The sequence below is a fragment of the Canis lupus genome, chromosome 1 (assembly GCF_048164855.1).
Source record: "Canis lupus baileyi chromosome 1, mCanLup2.hap1, whole genome shotgun sequence".
In the NCBI taxonomy this organism is placed as follows: domain Eukaryota; kingdom Metazoa; phylum Chordata; class Mammalia; order Carnivora; family Canidae; genus Canis; species Canis lupus.
Genome location: NC_132838.1, coordinates 89,148,165 through 89,175,408, shown reverse-complemented (window position 1 = coordinate 89,175,408; position 27,244 = coordinate 89,148,165). Strand labels below are relative to the sequence as shown.

General features: G+C 41.2%; 1 protein-coding gene across 16 annotated transcripts in view; it reads left to right on the top strand.

Annotated features, from left to right (window-relative positions):
• The window catches only part of TJP2 (tight junction protein 2), a 123,747-nt gene that overhangs the window by 55,402 nt on the left and 41,101 nt on the right, over nt 1–27,244 (top strand). The window contains exon 1 of one of the 16 annotated variants that reach the window (XM_072838836.1): nt 4,484–4,604. The exons of 13 other annotated variants lie outside the window; for them this stretch is intronic. Coding sequence is in view for 2 of the 3 variants with exons in the window: in XM_072838845.1 (XP_072694946.1) it covers nt 22,297–22,368 (72 nt within the window). In the remaining variant the exon portion in view is untranslated. Of the gene's footprint in view, nt 1–4,483; nt 4,605–22,259; nt 22,369–27,244 lie in introns of those variants that run through there. 2 more of the 16 variants (XM_072838845.1, XM_072838777.1) reach the window with 2 other exon arrangements.

Genomic DNA, 27,244 nt, shown 5'->3' with positions numbered 1-27,244 from the left:
TGGAGAACATTCTAAATAATTTCTCATGGTTCTTGTTATCTTAAAGTATTTTCATGCTCCTTAAAACACTTATGTTGTTTTCTTTCTGGTTTTTTCTTTTAAGAAAAGGTCCAGTGGATTTTCTCTGAAAGATATTTTTCTGAAGGACGAACTGAGAACCCAAGAATGGCAGTAGTTTAGCTCATGAAGTGCTAGAAAGATCTATTATTCAGTTGCAGCTTAAATAATGTACCACCACACCATGTGCTGTATTCTCTTCCTTGCTCTGCAGCCCAAGCCAATATCTGCAGTTATCCTGCATTGCTTCTTGAGGATCATTCTTTTTCTTTCTTCTTCCCCTCCACTCTTCCCATTAAGAGCTGCATACTGGGAGTCTCCAATTCCCCCTTCTTTTTCTGTGGGCTTCTCTTACAGGGGCCACATTGCCTCTAGCAGGAGGAAGGTAAGGCAGGCCTGGAGCTGGGAGCCTATTCTGGTTTGTTCTTCACAAATGTGCTGAAGATGAGCTACCTGGTTACTGCTGTAGGCTCTCGTTGTTCACCAACTAACACAAAATCACTCACTGTTGCTCGAGTTTAGGCATCACTTTAGGCACTTCTGAGGTTTTCAGCATAACTTGAGGCAGAACACTTTGCCTACCCTGGGCTGGTCTGTTTAGTGTCTGCATGAGTTTTAAGAGGGGAGAGAGATTTGTGGCATCTTCAACACTCATTGAGATTTTCCAGAAAGGGAACTGGAAACATTTGTGCTTTTCCTACTGGTGTTATTATTGGAGTCTAAAAACAGGCAAGCGGCAACACACTGAAGTGAAGAGGCACGGGGTTCATCTTGAATACCGGTGGCCTTCTTTCTAACAGACCTGAATTTGAATTTTAATTAAAGGTCTGGGAGAAATATTTCTCATACTGCTTAAGTGCACAGTTTGCAGATGTTTTTACCCAAATCAGGAAGAGGCAGGAAAGGTGGACTCAATTTACCAAAGAACTGAGGTTAAAAAAATGTGCAGGAAAGCAGAAAAATTTTCCCATAGAAACAGTGGGTGGTATCCAGGGTCTATCCTTGCAACCTTGTTTATTCATAATGAAGCTTTTTTAATATTTTTGTTTTTCTGGTGTTTTGTTGAAGTATAATTTACATACAGTAACATGCATAGATCTCAAGGGGACAGCTTGATAAATTTGTTTTTGTTGTGGTAAAGCACATAAGATCCACCATTTTAACCATTTTAAAGTATACAGTTCAGTGGCATTTAGTACATCCACAGTATCGTGCAGATACCACTATCTGGTTCCAGAGCTGGATGAATGCTTACATGAATGTATTCACCTGTGTGATTACCACCTAGATAAAAAAAAAAAACAAGACTTTCCATCACTCTAGAAGCTTCTCTCGCCACTTTTTCCTTCTGTTACTACCTTACCCTGGAGGGAAACTCTCTTCTGACTTCTCTCACCATGGGATAGTTTTCTTGACTTGGAGAGAATCTATATAAATGAAGTCAACATTTTGTGTCTGGCTTCTTTTGCTCAACATAACTTCTCTGAGATTCATCCATATTGTTATGTGATTCAGTAGTTCTTGTTTGTTGCCGAGTAGTATTCCATTTATATGAGTTCACCACAGTTTGTTTATCCATTCTTCTGCTGATGGATATTTACATCGTTGTCAAGGTTTGTTTGTGTTTTCTCCTATCATGATTAAAGCTGCTAGGGAAACCACCTACACCTTGCTTTGTGGACTTATGCACTCATTTCTTTTATCTCAATTCCTAGGAGTAGAAATGCTGGATCATATGCTGGGGATATGTTTAACTTTCATTCTGTAACTCTGAAGTCAGGCAGACCTGAGTGTGAATTCCTTTGTCCTGCCACTTGCTTGTTCTACCTCAGGCAGTTTACTTTTTTCATGTTCAGTTTTTCTCAGCTGTGAAATAGGCTCTGTGTACCTGACTAGTCAAGGGGCAGTGAAGAGGAGAGACAACATTTTAGTTCTTTTAAGGAGAAATGCATTTAGAGGAGAGCATTAAGTGCCTACATTAAGAGCATTAAGTGCCACTGGCTTTCGTACTTGCCCCCCAGAAAGTCAGAAAGCTGCTGTGGCCCAGAGCCAGGACCTTGCAAACCCTCTGCAACCTTCTCAGCCTGTGCAGCTCAGAGGTGGCTGAAATGATAGGGAATTTAGTGACAGCTGCAGAGCTCAGGTCTGGCAAATCTACTTTTGCCCCGAAACTGCTGCTATAGGAAAAAAGGAAACAATGGCATCTGCTTTCCTGCCTCCCTCTAGATCTTAAACAAGTGCACTGTGTTGGCCAAAGGTTGGGGGGTTTCTGGCTGCTGGGAGTACAGGAAGATGGGTGCCAGCCAACCAGAAATGGAATAGATGCCTCTGAGGGTTGCACTGGCAACCTAAATGGCAGTGGTTGTAACTTATTAGCGTTCTCATTATTACAGAAGAACATGATGTCCAAGGAGTCCTAAGACCGCTTTCTGTCACACACATTCAGAATCTGTCTTTTGACTTTATAGTCACCTGCTGGAGGATGGATGCTGCTCTAAGACCTACCTGTCACATTAATTATTTCTCTGAAGGGCCTCAGCTTCTTTGGCAACTAATCTGTGATTCTAGGTACTTTTCTTTATGAATAAGCTTGAGAAATTATAATTTGCAAGCTTACCTATTAATGTAGAAACTGAAAGGTGACTTAATTCTAAGAACAGCTGTTTTGATGTATACTTTATGAAACTTGAGTGTTTTCTTTTTGAATTCTTTCTGACTTGTTAGTTTTTAATAAACAAAAAGATGATATATAAATCTTGTTGATAGGGACAACTGGGTGGCTCAGTGGTTGAGTGTCTGCCTTTGGCTTGGGGCGTGATCCCGGGGTCCAATGATTGAGTCCCGCATAGGGCTCCCTGCATGGAGCCTGCTTCTCCCTCTGCCTGTGTTTTTGCCTCTCTCTCTGTCTGTCATGGATAAATAAATAAAATCTTTAAAAAAAAAATCCTGTTGATAAGATAGGCTAAAAAGGATATTCCCTTTTTGGGTCTTTAACTGCCTTTGTCTTTTGACAAATGAAATGGAAAGAAACTACATTTTTATCCTATTTGGTGCCTAGAATCTCATGCTTACAGCACACTACCAAAACACTGGACAATAGTGACTGCCCTATTTCTAGCTTCTATTATGAAATGTGGGCTACACTGTATTGCTCTTTAGACATTTAAACATCTTGAATCAATTGAATCAATTTTTTACTTCCTAGGGACCTTACTATTATTGCTTTGAGGTGAGTTGACCAAGTGATTTATTGATTAACATTTTATTTTAAGCTTCTATCTCTAGTGCTACTCCGGAAGGCTCTTTGCAGAAAAATCTGAAGCAATAGGAATGCAAATATTTTAAGTGCCAAGATAAGCGTGACCAGTGAAACTTCATTTCAGCCACTGGTGTAGTAGTTAGAGTGAGCTGGTTCTTTGCAAAGCTGCTTAAATTTTATTGTGCTAGAAATATATTGACAGAATCCCATTTTATCTCTTTTTAGCCAGACTTACCCAGTCGGCCAGGGCTAACAATGGATGTCCAAACAGTTTACAGTGGTTAATACAATGGACAAAGGGTTTCACTGTTTGGAGAGTGGAAAAGAGAGCTGATGGGGAGCTTCTTAAGGGCACTGACCTAATTCACTCCTTCAACAAAAATGATATAAATATATATGTATTTTGATCCAGGTGTCTATAAATATTTCACCTAGTAGTATTACAGCTTCAGGAAGGGCCGTGTGGTGCTTTGTATATTTTGTTAAGTACAGCCTTTATTTTTATTTGCCAGTGGCCTTTAGATTTTTTTCAGTGAGTCAAGTTCTGGAATGAGCTGATATTCCACAAAAGTTAGGGAATTAAGAAAGGCAGCTGCAATCACATGTCACCCTTGTCAATCCTGAAACCTCCTCACATTCAGGAATTTTAGTCATGTACTTTTTAAAGATAAACTTTTCTGTGAGCCTTTTTTCCATAAAATGTGGAGAAACAACTGAGTTAAAAATTTAGTTCAGGCATTGCTAAATTTCTTTTTTCTTTTTTTTTTTTTCATTGCTAAATTTTCTGAGTATCGTATTTATGATTTATTTTGTTCAGAAAACGTAAATTGCCAATGCTTTTACCATTTATTACCATGAAATATTTGCAGCCAGCATGTACTGCTTCAAAGAATATCTCTCACCTATTAATAGAACAGGAGCAAAGGAGAGCACACACGTCACTATGGGGTAAAAAAGTTCATTGGGCTTACTTTTAAGTTTCAAGTAATAATTGCATTGTTGTTCTAAGTGGTCTTTGAGTATGACTGGATGATTAAATATAAATGTTGACCTGATTGGATTATATCCCAGCTGTGAACTGTCCTGAAAAAACTGCAGTAACCTATCACTTCGGACAGTTACCAGACTTGTTCTTTTGGCTTTATATTTGGGATAATGATTTATGCAGTGAAGTACTGTAGAAACTGGGGTGCTGTCATGTCTGTCTATCCTTCATCTGTTTCACCTTGGCTAAATTGGCTCTATTTGTATAGCCTGCTACATGGATAGTCCATGATCTTCACAGGAAGTAAGTAACAAGCTTTTTGATTGCGATGAGCTTAATCAGAATGAATGCTTGGAAACGGTGAACTGCAGAAAAGGTCCTCCATTAGATCTAATCTAAACTAAGGTGCATATGTTTATCTTTTCAGAAGAGCAGGGTGTTTTCATGGGGGCCTGTGTTCAGCTGACTGTTGGGAGGGCTGTCAGTTTCAGTGTTGGGGGATGGTTATGAGTTCTTGAGAGCAGGTCTTAGATCTTTGCTTTCCTAGTCCAGACATAGCATAGTTGTTCAGGCAGTGGAGGAAGGTGAAAGGAAGACCGAGGGGCAGGTAAGTCACAAAGGACTGAAGTGGGATCTGCATGGGTGTGTGTTTTCTCCCTTTTCTTACTATATTCCCAGTCCAGCAAAAAAGTTTGGAGACTGGTGGAAACAGCAACATTCCATCATTGGAGGAACAAATCTAAAATATGCATTCGTAAAGCTTGTAGAGCAGCTCTGAGACTGTGTCCTTGATTTCTACCACTTAGGTGTGCTGGGGGCAGGCTCACCCTGCTCAGTGGCCAGGTGTGCAGCAGAACTTCCACTGTTTGTGAAAAATGCCTAGTCGTGAGGAAGCCCAGGACACTGAGCGAGATGCTGTGGGTTTTACTCTGTACTGTGGGAGTTCTAACTTTCCTGTAGCGAAGTGAAAGAAGGAGGCATTTACAGATGGAGTGTTAGACCCTTGGTGCAGATCTCACTGACTGATGCCTACCACATGGGTGTAGGTGTTAAAACTGGATTTGATAGGGTGAGGAAACTGGCTCAGAAATGTTAAGTAATTTGCCCCGTGTCACACAGCTTGTGTGGTAGGCAGGGCTTCTGAGTCCACCTGACTAATTCGAAATGGGTAGGTTCTTTGAACTCCACTGGCCTTTGCTTTTCAGAATCAGATGGGTAAAGATATAATAGGAGAAGGCTCTCTGTTGATTTTTAGGAATTTAAACATTATCACTGAAAGTGTATGCAAGTTTTTCTCTCCAGGAAATCATTAGTAGCAATATTATATAAATTATTATTGTTGTTATTATTAGTATTATTTTAGAAAGAGCGTCTGTATGGGCGAAGGGGGGAGGCAGGCTGAGGGAGAGGATGGGAAATAATCTCAAGCCCAACACTGGGCTCAATGCAGGGCTTGATCCTTCCACCCTGAGATCATGACCTGAGCTGGAACGAGTCGGATGCTTAAGCAACTGAGCCACCAAGGTGCTCCACAATAATATATTAATGTTTTTAAGAGGTATTTTCATTTTTCAATGAGTTGTTTGTCTTTATTATTGTATAGGATCTCAAAGACTCTAAGATGAGTAAGACACAGATTTATGGGGAAGTAGATTATATAAACAACTAGCTAAATCACAATTTATTATAGAAATACTAAGAGGGATCCCTGGGTGGCGCAGCGGTTTGGCGCCTGCCTTTGGCCCAGGGCGCGATCCCGGAGACCCGGGATCGAATCCCACATCGGGCTCCCGGTGCATGGAGCCTGCTTCTCCCTCTGCCTGTGTCTCTGCCTCTCTCTCTCTCTGTAACTATCATAAAAAAAAAAAAAAAAAAAAAAAAAAAAAGAAATACTAAGAATATGTCTTGTCCATGAGAGTCTTTCTTCAGGTCTACACAACCTCTGGTTAGAAATGACTGTTATCCCATCAACTCCTCCCCAATCATCCACCTGCCCAAACCCCCCACAATTGTTGTTAATATGAAGAAAAACTTGTGGCTAAAAAGCACATGGGTTGTGGAATCAGAACATCTTAGACTTGCTGTGTTTGGGAAGTTGGCTGTTTAAAGGGTCAGAATTCTATCACAAGTTGCCTGAGGATCAAAGTACATCTTTCAAAACACCCCATACCTCCCAAGAAGTTTAGGCTACCAGATACTCACACTTTTGTGTGAAATGGAAAGTAAGCCTTCTTTTAATATGTAGTCAAGACCATATGATAGATATAGTGAAAATTTTGATTGAGGATCAAGATAGAGTTGGAATTTTGGAGTTAGAGCATTTTGTTGGTGGAGTAGATGTTATGGAGTGCCATGTGTTCACCCTTGGGCAGGTTGGGATAGGAGGATGTTGAAAACAGCAAACAGCCCAAGGGGTAGAAAGAGCTGGGAAAGCTCCAAATACAGACATTGTTTCTTTACAGTTTCCCCCTGGAATCCTGTTAAGGGTGCCTTTTCTCTTCCTTACTGTCTCACTACACAGCTGTCTTCCCCCAGGATCCAGAACTGATGAGTTAGATGAGCATGCGTGGGCAGTCTGTTAAAGCTGACATTATTTGAAATGTTGATTCTTAGGGATGCTTGGGTGGCTCAGTGGTTGAGCATCTAACTTTGGCTCTGGGTGTGATCCTGGGGTCCTGGGATTGAGTCCCACATTGGATTCCCTGCATGGAGCCTGCTTCTCCCTCTGCCTATGTCTCTGCCTCTCTCTGGCTCTTTCATGAATAAATAAAATCTTTAAAAAAAAAAAAGAAATGTTGGTTCTTGGTCCTAGGCTCAGCCACAACAAATGCTGGCTATATAGTTCTGACCAGATTGTAAGTCGAACCAAACTTCAGGGTGGACAGTGGAAACTTCTAGTGTTTATACCCCTCTTTCTCTCTCTTTTTTTTTTTTTAAAGATTTTATTTACTTATTCATGAGAGACACAGAGAGGCAGAGACAGGAGAAGCAGGCTCTATGCAGGGAGCCTGATGTGAGACTCCATCTTGGGACTCTGGGATCATGCCCTGAGCCAAAGGCAGATGCTCAACTGCTGAGCCACCCAGGCATCCCTATATCTCTCTTTTTAAAACATTACTCTTAAAGCCCCATTTGGTGTTGTGGGTGCCATATCCTAATCTCTCTGTGAGGGTGCACAGAGAACATTCCGGCTTGAAATCAGGAACCAAGGTTTTTATTTCTCATTGTCTAACACAGTTCTTCACAAAGTGTCTTGCCCAATGTGGATAATACTAACACATATAGTTAATGATCTACTTTGAGGATTATCTGAAGCAAGATTTTGATGTCAGGCCAGCTTCCTGTGTGGTGTGTGATTAGAAATTGTGAACAAGTTCAGAATTTAGCTTAGGTAAATTATAACCAGTAAGTTCTGTTGCTACCAAAACCAAGTGTAGTTCATTTTCAGTTGACCTAACTTTTGAGTTATGTTCGCACTCAGAACTTACTCCTTATTATTTAAAAAACAAAAAAAAGTAAAAAAGTAAACGAGCAAACAGAACAGGATTATCCCCAAACAGTGACTGGATCCTAAGAGCAGTTCTAAAGTTTATTTAGGATTATAGTGAAAACCAAAGTGAAGGAAAAGCACAAATCAAGAAGTGTGTGCACTTCCTTCGGTACTGGTGTGAGCAACTTCCAGGTAAAGACAGTGTCTTGGTCAATAGACACCTACCACATCAGTAGGCCGTTACTAAATTTTGCATGAGTTTAGACTAGACTAATCAACTGCCTGTTTGGTTGGTTGTCTTTTTGTTTTTATTTTTCCCTGCTTACTAGCAAATAATTGTTCTTACCTTTTTAAATGGGTACATTTTAAATTAGTTATGTAAATGTTTATGTAATATCTTCTGCCTCCAAAGCCTAAAAAATATACTATGTGGCCTTTTATTTTTATTTATTTATTTTTTTAAAGTTTCTCTTTTTTTAAAATTTTTATTTATTTATGATAGTCACACACACATTGAGAGAGAGAGAGAGAGAGGCAGAGACACAGGCAGAGGGAGAAGCAGGCTCCATGCACCGGGAGCCCAACGTGGGATTCGATCCCGGGTCTCCAGGATCGCGCCCTGGGCCAAAGGCAGGCGCCAAACCGCTGCACCACCCAGGGATCCCACTATGTGGCCTTTTAAAGAGAACATTTGCTGGGCCATGGTTTAGAACTCCCAGAAGCAGGAAGCTTGGGTATCTCGCCCTACCTGACCCATTCTACTATCTGGACATGCAAATGTCAAGATACTGACTTGTGGAAGAGTCTCACTTCTTGAGGACACTCTTGTCTGACGTCCTTCTTGGCTGTGGGAAAACGAAACAGAGACGGGGCTGGGTTCGTTTGCTTTCTGGTTTCAGTCCAGGAAGGTGACAGATAACAGGGACCAGTTGAGAAGTTGAATGTAGACTCCCTCCAACTTAAGCAGTAACATAAGCACAGGCAACTGTGGAGAAAATATATTTCAAAATACATTTTGTTTACAGGGTGTAGAAAGGCCATGAAACTGAAATGTCCCTGTAGGAGTCTGAAACACCTCTGTCTGGGTTTTGGATGTTCTTATTTTCCTGGATTCCAGCCTCGGGACAGCACTGTTGATTGTGTTTCTACATTGTTGACTATTTCAGTTCCAAGCGGTTCATTCTTTTCTGTCAGGGAAACCTTCAACATTATAATAAAATGACGTCATGGGTTCAAAGTCTTGACAAAAATGTAGTGCAGAAAAGGAGTTGATGTTCCTCCAGCTTAGGAGATCTAGAAAAGCTTTGGGGTGACATCAGTGGCTGATACCCCAGCCCTTGAGCCAATTGACTGTCATTTTCTCTTTACTATTCCAGGCCTTCCTACATCCTAAAAACAAGCATCCCTTGAGGGTGGGGAGGGACTATGTCCTGTGTTGTTAGGTCTTTGTTTTGCATTTTAAAAATACAGGCTATTTTTAAAATCTTACTCAATTTATACCACATTGACTTTTTTGTTTAGGGTGCCACTTACTTAACATAGGAAACACCCCTCTCACGTGGCACTTCAGAGTTTATAAAAGCTCCCACGTAAAATTCTCAGTCCATCTTGACAAAAACCCTGGAGTGATGGGTGTTATCATCCAAGATGCTCATGGAACAGCTGGTTAGTGACAAACTTACAGAGCGGAACAGCTAGAGAGCTTCGTGTGTTGTGTTATTGTGTGTTTCCCTGACCCTGTTTCTTGCCCACTCCTCAGTGACAATACTGCAACTGTGTCTTTGGAACCTGGCTTGGAAATTATAGTTCACTTTATAGTTTTTCCTCACAGTAGAAGGGGGATTTTGGCTGGAGCCTTGGATGGACCCCTTGGCTTCAGCTGTCCTGAGAAGCCATTAAATGCCCATGGAATCAGTGTCAGGCCCCTCTGTCCACCTCCTCCTCACCTCTTGTGTCCAGTAACCAGCTGGGGCTGTCGACCTAGGCTTACATTTCTTTTCTAGCTCTCTGTAAAAATAAGGAATTTAGACTCAAATATATAAAAATACAAATCTGCCTGCGGCATTGACCTGCCTCAGACTTGCTCATAGATGACACCAAGATCGCTCCTGAGTCTCGGGGGGGCCCCCCCCCAGCCGCCACCCTCTCTGTGCCTCTAGTGTGGTGGCCTGTTGGTCAGCCTTCCTCAGGGAGCTCCATACCCTACTTCCATGAGGTCCCAAAGAAGGAAAGGCTTCCTTGATCTCTGGAAGAAGCCAGTCCTTTCTGTTCTAGACCTTTGTGTGCTTTCCCCTTATAGCATTTGTCAGCTTTTATTTTAGTTCTGCCATGATTTACATTGACCCTCCTGTGCCTGAGAGCTCACTGAAGGCAGGGCTGTGTTTGTTATCCTCATTGTTTAATCTCAAGTGCTCAGTACAGAGCTGGAAGGAAAGAGGTGCTTGATAAAATGTGTGTAATGAACCAACAAATGGATCCCACCTGCTACACGGAAACTTTTAACTCCTGTAGGTTTGTCTTCTGGAAATTACGTTCCTCTATACTAATTAGGCCCAGTGATTAACAATCAGAAAGTGCTATCTTCTGCTTCCCAGATGGCTTAAATTCCTTTGAATATCCCCACAACAGCCAGAGCCAGGCTAGCAACTTTGTAGGGTGATGATGTATTGTAATAAGCTTTATGTTAATGAATGACAAGTAAAAGTGTTTATTTTCTACTTTTAGTCCTCCCCATTTGCAAATTTGTCTTGCCTCTTATAAAAGCTATAGTGGTAGGATTTTATTGTAATTATTAAAGTTCATTTCTAATTTCCTCTAGATGGCATTTATTTTGAAATTTTAAATTTGAAGGGAAAGAACATTCTTTTTATTTTTGCATTGTTGCGCCACCTGGTGGATTATGTTTGTTACTACCCATTGCCTGTTCTGATTTCCTGACCTGCCCTTTCCACAGAAGGGAAATGTTGGGTGCCTTTTTATGTTTTAAGATTGCATATGATTTCTACCAATTTCTGTTACTAGGCAAAGATGGATTCTTCTGAGAGAAGATCAACATTGCTGAATTCAGAATTTTAAAAAATGTTGACCCGTATCTGAAATTTCCCATGTCACTAATAAAAGGACAGTGCATAGTAAGGGAGGGGGCATCTGCACACTATTTTATGGACTCAGATTACCTCAGTTTATAGAATAATGACATACAAGATATTAGACCAAAGAATGAGGTCTTTTTCTAAGTTTAGAAACAAGACTGTTTCAAACATCTTAACCCTTTTTTTTTTTTAAATTTTTATTTATTTATGATAGTCACAGAGAGAGAGAGAGGCAGAGACACAGGCAGAGGGAGAAGCAGGCTCCATGCACCGGGAGCCCGATGTGGGATTCGATCCCGGGTCTCCAGGATTGCGCCCTGGGCCAAAGGCAGGCGCCAAACCGCTGCGCCACCCAGGGATCCCTTAACCTTTTATTTAATAAATTTTGTCATGAGAAGAAAACATTAGATGCCTACTCTTTTTGTATAATTTGATTCAGTTACATCTACAGTGTTTTATTATTAAGTCAAAGTCATTAGTAAGGCTTGCTGGTTTGCATTTTCAGTATTTTTAATAGCTTGGCTAGGTCTCCCACTTTGCCTGGTGTGGGAGGTGGATGCAGGAAACCTCACCTTTCCCCTTCCTGTCTCTGGTCTTTGCCGCCCCCTCCTCTTAATGGAGTGTATTCTGGTGCAACTGAGAGTTCTTGTTTTTCTCTGTTGTTTCCTTTTTTTTTTTTTTTTGTAAGATTTTATTTATTTATTCATAGACACAGAGAGAGAGAGAGGCAGAGACACAGGCAGAGGGAGAAGCAGGCTCCATGCAGGGAACCCAACGTGGGACTCGATCCCGGGTCTCCAGGATCGCGCCCTGGGCAAAGGCAGGCGCTAAACCGCTGAACCACCCAGGGATCCCTGAATCTTTTTTTTTTTTCTTAAGATTTTATTTATTTATTCATCACACACACACACACACACACACACACACACACAGGCAGAGACACAGGCAGAGGGAGAAGCAGGCTCCATGCAGGGAGCCTGACTTGGGACTCGATCCCCGGTCTCCAGGATCACGCCCTGGACTGAAGGCAGCACTAAATCGCTGAGCCACCACCTGGGCTGCCCAGAAGAAAGAGAATCTTAAGCAGGCTCCATGCTCAGCACAGAGCCCAATTCAGGGCTCCATCTCACGACCGTGAGGTCATGACCTGAGCTGACACCAGGAGTCGGAAACTTGAGTGATTAAGGCACCCAGGCTTCCCTTGTAGGAAAATTTTTAAATATTATCAAAAGGATCCTTAAAGTATGAAAGCAAGTACTGTAAATAAGTAGTCTTTTTTTTTCTTTTTTCTCCTCAAAATGGTATTTAAAAACCATGGCATTTGACTCATCTTGATCCAGCATTGTGAATTGCTGGAATAATGGGTCCGGACATAACGAAGATGCTTGGAAATGTTGGTGGTGTTCAATTTAGAAATACAAAATATCGAGAAGGCTCCATGCACTACAGTTTTGCCATAGTATTAGTTATAGTAACCAAAGAAAGAAAGAAACTTTAAATGACTACTAGGGATATGGTTAACAGATTATAAACTAAATGTGGCTATTTATAAATTTAAGTTAAACATTTAGTTTCTTAATTGCAGTAGCTGCATTTTAAATGCTCAACAGCCACATGTGGTTAGTGGCTACCATATTGGGCAGTATAGCTACAGAACATTGGGGTTACAGCTCAGAGTTCTGTTGGAGATAGCACTAGACCAATGCCTCTAACTTCAGTGTGTGCCTTAACCACATGGGGGCTCTTGGTAAAATACATGTTCTTTTCAACAGGTCCAAGGTAGGGCTTTGGGATTCAGCATTTCCAAGGAACTCCTAAGTGTTGGCAATATAGTACCTATACGGCAATACAGTATCTATACATGAGGTCTTTTAAATTCTGCGTTTATTTCCCAATTCTGATAGAAAAGGCTTGTCTTTGAGGCTTCAGACTCTAGGCTTACTGGCTTTCTGGGGATTAACCAGGGATACTGATATTTGGTGGGAGCATGTGTGAGCCATCCTCTGATGATGCCTAGGGTCTAGGAGGGACGGTTTATTTTGTGCTTCATTAGGGCCAACCCTGCTAGCAAGATTTAGCTGAGCACTCTAATGACTGGTTTTCTAACCTGCCTTTTGACAAAGCAGTTTATAATTTTATTTATCTTGGTACTTGTCACGGGGTGGTAGTTTGTATTTTTTTTTTTTTTTTTTTTTTTTAAGTGAATCTGTTTTTTAATGCTGTATGGGCTTAGATTCAAAATCATAGAGTAGACAGGGCTGTGTCCCTGTTGCCAAATTAGCACCTTCCTTTTTGGCTTATTGATGGTTTCTATGTAATTATAAATAAGAATGGTCTGTTTAAATTACAAATTATACTTTATAGCTCACTGTATCAGAAATGTGAACATAGAGGTCTTAAATGTAATTATCAGCTGATTTTTTTCCCCCTCCTATCTTATTAAAATTGGACTCATGCATATCTGGACTCAGATTGTGACCAGCCACCTATTAATTTGGAACCATGTGCAAGTTCCTTAATATTTCAGGTTAATTTTTAGAGCAGTTTAAGATTCACAGTAAAATTGAGCAGAAGGTACAGAGATTTCCCATATACCCTCTACCCTTTACACTGGGTAAAGCCTTACATCATAAGTATTACCCGTCAGAGTGGTATGTTTGTTATAGTTGATAAACCAACACTGACACATCATTACCACCCAGAGTCCATGGTTTACATTACAATTCACTGTTGGTGTTGTACCTTCTGTGGATTTGGACAAAGGTATATGATGTGTATACATCATTATGGTATAATTCAGAGTATTTTTACTGCCCTAAAAAATCCTTTGTGCTCTGCCTATTTTCTCCCCTTCCTTCTAACCCTGACAGCCACTGATCATTTTATTATTTTCATAGTTTTGCCTTTTGCAGAATGCCATATAGTTTGAATCAAATGGGATGTAGCCTTGTCAGATTGGCTTTCACTTAGGAATATGCATTAAGTTTCTTCCGTGTCTTTTCATGGCTTGAAAGCTCAGTTCTTTTTAGTGCTCAAAATATTCCATGGTTGGGCACCTGGGTGGCTCAGTTGGTTAAGCGTCTGCCTTCAGCTCTGGTCATGATCCCAGGATCTTGGGATGGAGCCCCACATCGGGCTCCCCACTCAGTAGCAAGTCTCCTGCTCCCTCTCCTCTCCCTTTGTGATCTCTTTTAGTCTCTCTCAGATAAATAACTAAAATATATTTTTAAAAATTATATATATATATATATATTTAAAGATTTTATTTATTCATTCATGAGACACAGAGAGAGGCAGAGACACAGGCAAGGGAGAAGCAGGCTCCACGCAGGAAGCCCAATGTAGGACTCGATCCTGGGACTCAATCCTGGGACTCCAGGATCACACCCTGGGTCGAAGGCAGGCGCTAAACCACTGAGCTACCTAGGGATCCCCCCAAAATAATATTCCATTGAGATGCATCACGTTTATTCATCCATTCACCTACTGAAGGACATTGTGGTTGCTTCTAAGTTTTGGCAGTTCTCAATAAAGGTGCTATAAACATCTGTTTTTGTTTGGACATAAGTTTATAACTTCTTTGGGTAAATACCAGGGAACACGATTGCTAGATTGTGTGATAGGAGTATGTTTGTTTTTGTTTGTTTTGTTTTTGTTTGTTTTTTTTTCTTGTTTTGTTAAAGATTTTATTTTAAGTAATCTCTACACCTAACATGGGGCTCAAACTCAAAACCCCAATTTTTTATTTTTATTTTTTTAATATTTTATTTTTTTGAGAGAGAGCATGAACCGGAGGGATGGGAAGAGGCAGAGGGAGAAGCAGGCTCCCCATTGAACAGGAAGACAGGCTTGACCCCAGGACCCTGAGATCATGACCTGAGCCAAAGGCAAATACTCAACCGACTGAGCCACCCAGGCACCCCGAGTATGTTTGGTTTTAAGGAAATCACCAAACTCTCTTCCAGAGTGGCTGTACCATTTTGCATTCTCACCAGCTTCTACTGCTCCATATCCTCACCACATTTGGTGGTGTCTTTACTCCAGATTTTGGCCCTTCTAATATGTGTAGTCCTATCTCTGTTTTAATTTGTATATCCTTGATGAGATACGATGTTAAACATCTTTTCTTTTCTTCTTTTTTAAAAAAAATTTATTTATTCATGAGAGACACAGAGAGAGAGAGAGAGAGAGAGAGAGAGAGAGGGGCAGAGACACAGGCTCCATGCAGGGATCCCGACATGGGACTCAATCCGGGGTCTCCAGGATCACACCCTCGGCTGCAGGCGGCGCTAAACCACTGAACCACCAGGGCTGCCCCTAAACAGCTTTTCATATGCTTATTTGTCATCTGTAAATCTTTGTGGGGTGTCTATTAAGGTCTTTGGCCTGTTTTTTTAACCAAGTAGTTTTCTTATTTTGAGTTTTTGGAGTTTTTTTGTATATATTTGTCTGATAATAGTTTTTTTTTTTCTTTTTAATTTATTTGATGGGGGGCGGGGAGAATGAATGGCGGGGAGGGCAGGGATAGAGAGATCAGCAGGCTTCCCACTGAGCAGGGAGCCCAATGCAGGACATATCTATCCCAGGACCCCAGGATCATGACCTGAGACAAAGGCAGAAGTTTAACCCACTAAGTCATGTAGGTGTCCTGATAATAGTTCTTTATTAGACATCTTTGCAAGTGTTTTCTCCTAGTTTTTATTTAGTCTTTTTATTCTCTTGACATTGTCACTCACAGAAGTTTGTAAACTTAATGAAGTCCAGCTTATCAATTCTTTGTTTCATGGCTCATCAGACCTTATATTTTCATAAATAAAAAAAGGAGGAATTGGGTATTTGGAAGGGTTAACGGTTAATAGCCATTAAATACTTAGCACAGTGTCTTGGTGCTTTGTAATGTTCAGTCAGTGATGATATGTTTTGGGTCCCCTGATTCACACATGTGTTCACAGAGGAGCAGCCCTAGGGAACTTCTACTTAGCAGGCTATTGCAAGAGCCAGAAATAAAGTCTGACCTGGTTCCCTTCCTGCACCCTCTCCTTCTCAAGTCACTAGGCTGCAGTCAGTCAGAAGAGTTGCTGAGCTGGGTTGACTGAATGCAGACCAACTACTTGGGAATGACCGTCAAGCTTGTCAGAGGTGTCCAAGCACCAACAACCATGGTGGGGATTTTTTTGTGTTTTGTTTTGTGTTTTTGTTTGTTTGTTTGTTTGTTTTTTGGTTTAAAGGCCAGGAAGTGATCACAGGTAGTTTCTGAAAGACTCTATCCAGGTTCGGGGAAAGAGGCAGTGTTCTTCAGTGGAAAGGATACAGGCTTTGCAGCCCCACTGACCTGAGTTAGGATGTGTCCTCTGTCACCTTTTACTTATATGAACTTGAACAGGTTACTTTACTTCTGACTTCTGTCTTCTTTTCTGTAGGATGAGTCTAATAGTTATGATATTGGTGATAGCTAAAAATGATAGAACATTTACTACATGTCAGGCACTACCCCAAGTTCTCTACATGCATGGTCTTATTAAATTCTCCTAACAACCCTAGAGAGGTTAACAGTTGGGGAAACCGAAGCAAGGACAAATTAATGTAATTTGCCTAAGTTAAGTGGTGAAGCAGAGGCCAGAATCCCCACTTTCTGATTATGCAATCCATGATGTGTCCCTTAAAAAAAAAGGCTTTTTTTGAGATATAGTTTACATACATTACAATGAAGGTGTACAGTTCAGTAGTTTTTCATATGTTCACAGAGTTGTGCAACCACCACCATATCAATTGTAGAACATCTTTATCACCACAGAAAATAATTCACACACCCATTAGTTAAATCATCCCGTTTCTCCCTAAAATCCTTCTCCTAAGCAACCACTGATCTACTTTTGGCCTCTGATTTTGCCTCTTCTGGACATTTTACATAAATGGAATCATACAGAGTATTTGTCTTTTTACAACTATCTGGCTTCTTCTTCTTCTTCTTTTTTTTTTTTTTTTTTTAACTATCTGGCCTCTTAAACTGTTTATAAGATTCATCAGTGTCACAGCGTATACTAGTACTTCATTCCTTATTATGGCCGAATAATGGTCCGTTGCGTGGATGGACCACATTTTGTTTACCCATTTATTGATTGATAGTCATCCAAATTTTTTCCACTTTTCTGCTATCATAAACGATACTGCTGTGAACATTTGTGTACAAGTTTTTGTGTAGACATATACTTCCCATTCTCTTGGATTCCATGATGTGTTCTTAACTACTATACTATGCCCTTCTGGGAGACAGAAAGCAGGCAATTCTTATTGAAGTGATCAATGGGATCACTTCAACGGGAGTGAAGTGATAACGGGAGTGATCTCGTTATACTATTGCTGCAGTGTTTTTGGTGGGTACCTTAATTGAGACTTACGTGATGAGCACTCAGCAAGGCTTTTACAAATATGAAGAACTTCATTCAGTCCTTACAGCACTTATAATAGAGTAGACGTTGTGAGCCTTATTTTACAGGTGAGGCAACTGAGCCTCACCTAGTAAACTGCTCAAGGTCACAGAGCTTGTAGGATGTGTAGGGAGCTGAGCTCGGACCCAGGTGTGTGTGATGGCCTACAAAGCTCTTCAAAATCAGATGGCTGCCATTTCCAGGGATATATCAATGAAGACTCTGCCTCCCACTTGGAGGTTTGTTGGCCTGGATTTTACAGAGTGCTTTCCATAGAAGTTTGCTTCCTTTCACCCTATGGAATAGACATTGATACTCTTATTTGTATCAAGTGGCAACTGAATTGTGTGTGTGCCCAAGGTCATGATTGGGTTGGGGGGTTGGATCTTGGCTGAAAGTGTCTTCTTGGAGTCTAGTTTCATTGCTCTTTGCATTTCAGCAGACCTGCTTTTTAAACAATAGTAGGATTCCCAGGCACACCTTCATTGTCTCCCAATTCTGTCTTCATTGTAGTGCAGACTGAAGTTTTCCCTTAGGTAAATAAAGGGTGATGGGGTTGAAGAAACCTCTGGTAACTTGGTAACTTGTACCTTTCAGCAGTGGGCCTGGAATCTAATCCTGTGAATTCTGATGACCTATCAGGAACCCCTCTTAAAATTTGTGTATGTTACTTTTTTCTTAACCATACATATTGTAAGGTGTGGCTGTGAGCACATCTTACCTTCTGGAGCCATAAAGGGGAGGGAGGGTAAGGAGCTGGTGATCTCTTTGTTATCATCCCATCAGAAAATGAAAATACTTGTGGAATAAGCTATGGATGACTTATTGGCAAACCAAAAATCACATAAAGACTTGTTTAGTTTCCTGCGGACGAGTCTACTGCTATAAGGAAGGGTTTACTTTGAGAGACCACAGGCAAGTGGCCCAAGGCCAAGGACTTGGTTTATAATTTTAAAATTACTCATTTTGGGGGCACCTGGGTGGCACATTTGGTTAAGCATCTGCCTTCGGTTCAGGTCATGATCTCAGGGTCCTGGGATCGAGCCCCGTACTGGGCTCCATGGTCCGTGGGGAGCCTGCTTCTCCCTCTCCCTCTCCCCCTGCTTGTGCTCTCTTTATCACTCATTCTCTTTCTCAAATAAATAAAATCTTTAAAAAAAAATTACTCATTTTAGGAAGCTGGACCTCCTTTTCTGCTTTTCCTGGGAAAAAGCAGTTCCTGCTTACTTCTTTGATAGATGTCTTGAAATTGTGCTCAGCTATTGGAATTTTTACTAAATCCTTCACAACCATTAAAATAAGACCAGTTTCAAGGTGTGCTTGAGCGGTATGCTCTTTGTAACTGCCATTCCCTCATCGCTCACCTTGCTCCAGCCCCACATGGTCTTTTTTTCTTCCTTGAACACAATGAGATTCTTTCTCATCTCAGGGCATTTGCACTTACTGTTCTCCCACCTTGGAGAGCAGTTCTGATTTTTTTAGGATTGGTGCTTTCCAGTGTCACAGCCCATGGCACTTAATCCTCCTGCCATTATAATATATGTTTATTTATTACTCTTTCCCATTAAATTCCTTCTTGTGAAGGAAGAACTTGGCTTATCTCTCCCATCAGTGTGGACAGTGGGCCTTTATCTTCCTTTGCTATGGCCGTCAGTAGTACTGAGTTGTTACTGTGTACTCTCCTCCTTATTGGACCGTGACTGCCTTTTGCAGTGACTTCAGGTAATTTGTCTTTCAGTCCACAGGCTGCTGTTCAGGAAATGTTTCTCGAATATATGAATATGGAGTTTAGGAGTCTTTGGGGGAGGTAAATTGCTAAACGTGAGATCATGTTATTGAGGCAGCTGTTCTACCACAAAATGCCCTTTTGATGCCCCTGGTATAAAAACTGCTAGGGAGAGGCTGCAGTGGTTCCCATGGCTACTCTCTCGGTTCCCCCTTTCTTAGGGTCTTTGCTCTGTGCTAGTCTTTGCATCCTGCACAACCCACCCCCACCCCTATACCATTCATTTTTCAAACTTCATCTCAGGGTCACTTGCTTAGGGGAAATCCCCCACCCTCCCATCAGGTGCTGGCTCTTGCCAAGCTTCCTGAGGGCAGTCAGTGCAGTGTCTCTAAGTGCCATGCTTTATATTTATCCATTCATTCACTCCATTCATTCATTCATTCATTCATTCAATAATCTCAATGCCTACTGTGGGGCTCGAACTCACGACCCTGAGATCAAGAGTCACATGCTCTTCCAACAAAGCCAGCCAGGTGCCCCCAGTGCTGTATGTTTTAACTGACATCTGATCCTCAGAGTCTAGCAGGCTATACTTAGTAAACATTTGCTGAGTGAATGAGTAAAGAATTGGTGATAGTGTATGTGCAAACCCATGTTCCACCACAGCACTGTTCACCATAGCAAAGAGGTGAGAGTAACCCAAGTGTCCATCTATGGATGGCTGGATATACAGAATGTGGCATACACAGACAATGGAATATTATTTGGTTTTAAAAAGGAAGGAAATTCTGATGTATGCTACAAGAATGAACACAGAACATTACAATAAGTGAAGTACGTCCCACAGAAAAAGACAAACACTTGCAAGACTCTTATGTGCAATATCTAGAACAGTCAGATTCATAGGAGCAGAAAGTATGATGGTAGTTACCAGGGGTGGGAGGAGGGGGCAACAGGGAGTTGTTTATGGTGTAGAGTTTCTGGTTTGCAAGATGAGTCTTAGAGACTCAATACACAACAATGCGAAGTACTTAGTACTGAACTGTACACTTAGAAATGATTAAGATGGTAATTTTGCAATTTTTTTTTAAAGATTTTTTATTTATTTACTAGAGATAGAGAGAGAGAGAGAGAAGCAGGCTCCATGCCGGGAGCCTGACATAGGACTCGATGCCAGGTCTCCAGGATCACACCCTGGGCTGAAGGCGGTGCTAAACCGCTGAGCCACTGGGTCTGCCCAAGATGGTAATTTTGTTATGTATTTTTTTTAAAGCACAATTAAAAGAATTAGGGCAAAAGCTGACTTCTGGAAATCACTGTATATGAATCTGAAATTCTTTTTTTTTTTTTAAGATTTTATTTATTTATTCATGAGAGACAGAGAGAGAGAGAGAGAGAGGCAGATACACAGGCAGAGGGAGAAGCAGGCTCCATGCAGGGAGTCTGACGTGGGACTCAATCTCTGGTCTCCAGGATCATGCCCCGGGCTGAAGGTGGCACTTAACTGCTGAGCCACCTGGGCCGCCCTGAATCTGAAATTCTTAAGGGGTAGGATGCCTTTGACTTCTGGGCAGTATGCATAAATAAATGAGGGAAAGAAGTATTTATTTCCTCACGAGGGAAACTCAAGTATTTTCCAAAGGATTGTCAGAGTCCAAGAGGGATCTGCTTTGTGCTTTCCCTCCTTGCCTAGGTTCTTGTGCTTCTCTGCTCCTGGAGCCTAGGGAGCCCGTGAGCTGGGGGATGAGCCTGGCTGGTGTGTAGGGAGCTTGCCTCCATCTGCACAGCCCAGCTGAGTCCTGGGTGTTGTATTTCCTGCCTTTCTCTTTGTAAGATTTGAAGCAAACTTTTACTACTTTCCTACCCTATTTTGCTGTTCTAATGCTTATGAGGAACTTAACAGAAAGAGATGAACTTTTTTTTTTTTTTTTAAGATTTTATTTTTTTATTTATTTGAGAGAGAGTGCAGGGAGGGAGAGGGACAAACAGATTCCCCACTGAGCAGGGAGCCCAACGCCAGGCTCGACGCAGGACTCCATCCCAAGACCCTGGGATCATGACCCAAGCTGAAGGCAGACACTTAACCAACTGAGCTACCCAGGCACCCCAAGACATGAACATTTCTGAGTGCCTCTTCAGCATGTGCCCTTTATAGAGGTTATTTCATTTCAGACTGACAGTGGCCCTCTGAGGTGTAGGTGGTATTATCCCCATTTTATAAAGAAGGAGACACCGTATCCAAGCTAAGTGACAGAACAGACTGTACTCCAGATCTTCTGCCTTTACAGCTTATGTTCTTGCCTCTACTTCAAGTTGCTTCCTGTATGGTCTCCATCTCATAATCCATATTTATCAAACACCTTAACCTCAAACACTTTGGATGGTGCACTCGCCACATTTGCAAACGGCTTACTTTGACCCCTTGGTGTAGCATATATCATAGCAAGAATGAGGACTGGATCCTGAAGACCATGCTTCTGAAATCCCAAACCCAACTGTGAAACCCCAGGCATCCCATTAAGTCTTTTCTAGACGTTCAAAAACCTAAAATGTACTTTTCCACTGTCCCCCAACCCCCACCACTGGTAAAAACAGAAACAGATGGTACAGCTCTTTGTTATTCTTTTATCTGCTAGATTTACAGAAAGGTTAGGGAGAAGAGAAAACTTTGCTGAGTGAGCACTCTGTCCCCCAGTTGGCTTCAAGCTCCCTTTCGCCTACAGACCTCTTATCTCCAAGGATGTGAAACATCTTATCTTCAAGCCTTTAATTTCTGTGTGACATTGGCAATTCCATTCACCTGAAACACCACCAGTTCATTTCCAGCCAGCTTGTGCCTTTTGTGTGTGTACGGGAGGGTCTGTATAAACAAACACTTCTCTAACTGTTCCTTTCCAGAGTTTTGCTCCAAAATGTCCTATTTGCTTCATGATTTCTACTTCGATTCTGAGTCACTCTATATGGCTGACAAGAATATCTGCTCTGATCCTCTCCTTCCCTTGCATGGGAGAGAGGGAAGGAAAGAAAACCGTTCAAGTGGTGTAAATCCAGACTGCTTTCTTTTTTTCCTCGCAAGTGGTGCTTTTCAAAGCGTTCCAGCGTCCCTGCTGTATGGATGTGTCACTGTGAGAGATGACAACAGGATTTGCTGGGAATGTGGGCCACTATTGTATCCGCCTTATGTAACCACGTGGAGTGATGGCAATGGGTGAGCAGCCTGGGGTGTAGGCAGTGGCCTACTGATTAATCTCCGGAGGCCATGAAGACTGCTCAGGTCCTCCAGAGGATGTGGATCCAGGCTGTTAAAAAGTTGGGGAGATTGAAAGGCCATGTGAGTCTCCCTGCAAGCTCTCCCCCCTTTTCTTTCCCAGCCTTTCTTTGCGGGTAGTGGTTGGGGAGCAAAAGCTTTCTCACAGTGACTCCTTTCTCTTTGGATTTATTTGCGCTTCTGGCAGTTTTCAGTAACAAATTGTGACATGCAGCGTGTAGTCAATGGTGGGTTTTAAAAATACTTGGCTTATTTTTAGCAGATGTGTGAAACTGATAGCCTCTTATGAGGCTTATGAATCAAAGGCTGCTGTTTTCCATGTGTTGGGAGTCTGCAAGTGCTGTTTTGCTTCCTGAGAATGACTTAATATACTGCCTCGTGGAAGATGTTTGTTTGTGTTTGGGAATTTCTTATTTTATGGTAAAACTTTTTGTTTCCTTATTCTATAGCCATCTTTATTCTAAATCTAGGTTCCTAAATCACAGGAAACAGTTCTTTTTTTTTTCCTCTTAAAGTTTGAACGGTAAGTACTACTGTAACATGTATGAGTGTTTACATTTTTGGGTGGGATTTTTTATCAGGCAGCCCCATTATGGACCGAGTTTGAATAATCTTTAACTTTAGCTATGGCCTCCATCTGTCTGAACTAGCAGTCTGTGGACAAAAAGCCTAAAAGTTGCCTGTTGGGGGAGTAGAGATAGTGCAGACTTTTGGTTATCTGCCTTCTGGTTGTTGTTTTTTTTTTAGAAGACATTTTTCTTTTTGGTTTTATTTTTTATTTTTATTTTTTGAAATATTTTATTTATTTATTCATGAGATACATGGAGGGGGGGGGCAGAGACACAGGCAGAGGGAGAAGCAGGCTTCCTGCATGGAGCCCGATAATGGGACTCGATCTTGGATTCGATCTTGGATTCCGGGATCCTGAGCCTAGGCAGATACTCAACCCCTGAACCACCAAGGCATCCTTGTTAGTTTTTAACATATTTATGCAAAATGGAGGATTTTACCTGTTTGGCCAAGGTATTTCAAAGGGAAAACAACAATTAGGGGGTATTTTAAAAAGACAGGTCAAGTAACTATTTGTCCTTGCCCTTTTCCCTTCATTCTTCATGTAAATACCTTACTGTTAAACACAGTTTTTTATTTATGGTAGAAGATTAGCTCCCTTTAACTTTCTGTGTTGTCTGGGGATAACTCATTATAATATCAAAAGAGTTATAATGAAAACAATTTACATGAAAAATAAAAGTGCTGAGGGATTGGTGTGAAGTACCCTGAAGATGCTCCTTCCTGGCCCTTGGGGTGTTGACTTGGGGGGGGGGAGGGAAGGAGTCTGGGGAGTTCTTCACCCCACTGCTCCCCCACAGCTGAATGGTCTCTCCCTCACCTGCCTTCTATGCATCTCTCAAGTTATTGCCACCACCCTGTCTTTCTCTCCTCCAGTCAAGTGGTAACACTTTTATTTTGCAAAGTTGGGGGTTAAAAAAAATTTGATATGAGGTCCCTGTCTAGGAATCAGGTACACCTTGATGTCCACTTATGTGTCCCCCGTTTTTGAACTTAATGAAATGTTTGGTGCACATAAAGGAATTATGAATCTAAATCATAAAGCCTACTTATAAAACAAATAGCATGGAGCCTCACCAGGATGGATACAAAGTCCTTTCTCTCTCTGCCTCTTGCCCAGCTCACTTCATCCTGAGGTCTGTGGTTTTCATTACCTTGCTTTTTATTCCTTCTAGTCTTTTTTTTTTTTTTTTAAAGATTTTATTTATTTATTCATGAGAGACAGAGAGAGGCAAAGACAAGGTGGAGGGAGAAGCAGGCCCCCTGTGGGGGAGCCAGACAGGGGACTCTATCCCAGGATCAAGACCTGAGCCAAAGGCAGACGCTCAACTGCTGAGCCACCTAGGTGCCCCTTTCTTTCCTAGATTTACCACACACATACACATACATAATCCTAAACAGAACATCCCTAAAGAAAAAATTACTTTTGCTGGCTCTTTCTTTATTGTAGTAAAGAACACCAGAGAACATAAAACTTAGTTTCTTTACTGCATAGTAAACATGTTCACATTGTTGTGAAACATGGTTTGCTTTCTAAACTATATAAAAATTGTATCAGGCTTTGCATATGCTTCTAGGATGTTTTTCACTCAACATTCTGTTTGAGTTGCATCTGTTGTGGTACATGTGGCTCTAATTTGTTTTTATTACATTATAATATTGCATTTGAATAATATATTATGATGTATTTGTCCATTCTGTTCTTGATAGATATTTGGGTTCTTTCCAGGTTTTGGCTGTTGAGAATATTGCTGCTATGAATACTCTTTGTGTGTATCCTTGTCACTTACTCATACATTCCTCTCGGGCCTCTGCCCGGAGAGAAATCACTGCATCATGCAATATGTGTGTCTTTGGCTCTAATATATGTGTGCTCTTTCTGTGGCCCTGTATGCAAAGCTCCTCAAAGCTAAGCAACAGCCCGTTGGCATTCATGCAGAGTCTGAATACTGATAGCAATTCTAGGATCTGTGCACAGCCCTGCCAGGTTGGGTGGGGCCCAAGCCTAGTGGCCCAGTTTGAAAGGCATGAGCTGAAGCCCTCAGCTAAGCTGCTGTTTGCTGGCAGCCTGTCCCAGGGAGGTGATGTTCTGAGGAATGTGTGACTGTGTGGGGAGTTCTTTGTTTCCCAAAAGGTATTTATATTGATGAGGCAGAGAAGACACTCAGTGATTTTCTTTTTGGGCACACCATGTTTGGTAAAAAACTCCATGGGCTTTGGTGATTTTTATTTGCCAATGTATCAAAAGGGTCATAAATCACATGCTTGGCACATAGTGAGTACTTAGTAAGTATTTCTGAATGAATGAATAAGGGAGTGAGTGAATGAAGGGTCTGAGACCTTCATAAAAAGTCATAGTGCTGTAGGCTAAATACACAGTTATGATATATTTTAATAGCTTTCAAAAGAGCTATTAAAATCTATTTACTTCAGTTTCCTCATCTTTAAAAAATAAGATTTAAAATTCATCACCTGGGCAGCCCCGGTGGCACAGCGGTTTAGCGCCGCCTGCAGCCTGGGGTGTGATCCTGGAGACCCGGGATCGAGTTCTGCATCGGGCTCCCTGCATGGAGCCTGCTTCTCCCTCTGCCTGTGCTTCTGCCTTTCTGCCTGCCTCTCTCTCTCTGCCTCTGAATAAAAAAATAATAATAATAAAATAAAGTAAAATAAAATTCATTACCTACTATAACAGAAATATATTCTTATAATATTATGTTTAAGTAGTTAATAGTTTATGTCACAACCCACTAACCCTAGGTAAAGAAGAAGCCACTTACAATCTGATCAGTTCATACAAGTTGGGGAGATTTTTGGGCACTTGGCAAGGTTTGATTGATTAAAAATTTAATTCAATTCTGTTGGGGTGGTAGTGGTAGGAATAGGGGTTTAATTCTCTTTCTGGATAAGCTATGCACCCCTGTGCATAGCTCGGGAATACTTAGTATAATCGCATTATGGAAGAATAGTGAATTTCAAAAGCCATTCTACTTGGGCAACATTTAAAAAATAAAGTTTTGTAGCAGCTCACTCACAATTGGCTAAATGATAAATTTTATTTTATTATTATTTTTAAGATTTATTTATTTATGATAGACACAGAGAGAGAGAGAGGCAGAGACACAGGCAGAGGGAGAAGCAGGCTCCACGCCTGGAGCCCGACGCGGGACTCGATCCCGGGACTCCAGGATCGCGTCCCGGGCCAAAGGCAGGCGCTAAACCGCTGAGCCACCCAGGGATCCTTAAATCCAAAACTTTAAAAAGAGAATTTGCTGTTTTAGAATACATTTTTATTTTAAAAATAAAGAGTAATGTGCTTATATAAAAATAATTCTCTGCCATATCACAGCTCCTGAGGAGATTTAACCTTTTTTTGGTATTCTTCCCATCTCTTGTTTATATGCTTATATAAAGTTTATAGCCAATTTTTATTTCTACGCCTTCCACCAAGAGCAGACAGACCTAATAATATAAAACCAACTAGCTCTTTCTCTCTTTAATTAAAAACACAGTAATCATGAGAATTAAGTAATTATTTTTAGTGCCTGTACATTTCATTTTATTGATTCATTTAACCCAAATATCACACCGTTTTTGGACACTGTGCTCCCTCCCACCCCTTAGCACCCCTTAGCACCACTCCTCCCACCCCAATTCTAGGGGTGATTGTCATGGTACTGGTTAGTTCTTTCCTGATGATTTTTAGATGAATATTTTGGAGAGGGTGCTGCATGATGTTTTTTCTTAACGTATAGGGATATTGCTATATTTAAAGAGCTTGCATCTGTATTTATTGTAGCAACTTCCACATTAATTCATTTTGTTGAAATTTGCCAGCTTTAAGGTAGAGTCAAGTATTGAGAAGATGAATTTGGGGAGCATGCATGCTAGTTGGTACGTGGCTGGTTAAAGCCACATTGAAACCTGAAGGGGCCAAGGAGTTAGGAGGTAATCTGTGAAATGGAAAGAAATCATCAGTTCTGATCAACTAGGTTTCTGCCTACTGTTTCCTTTTACAAAAACTTTTTTTAAGTAGTATTAAAATTTGGAAAATTTGTGTTATACTGGCACATGTTAGACATAGACCACAGCATTCCAGAGAGGAATGGTGATAAAGCACACCTATAACACCAGACCATATAGGCACTTGAGTTCCCAGCCTAATCACCCCAGGGGTGCTGTCAGAGATCAGAGGGCCAGTGACTGTAGCAGATTTTAAGAAAACTTGTAAGTAGTGGAAGTCAGTGCCTTAATCGTATTAACAACTGATGAATGGACAGTGTATCCACTTCTTGGTTCACTGAAAAGAAAACCTTTTTGAGTGCCTCTTCTCTGCACCAACTACTGTACTAGGAGATAGGGACAAAAGGGA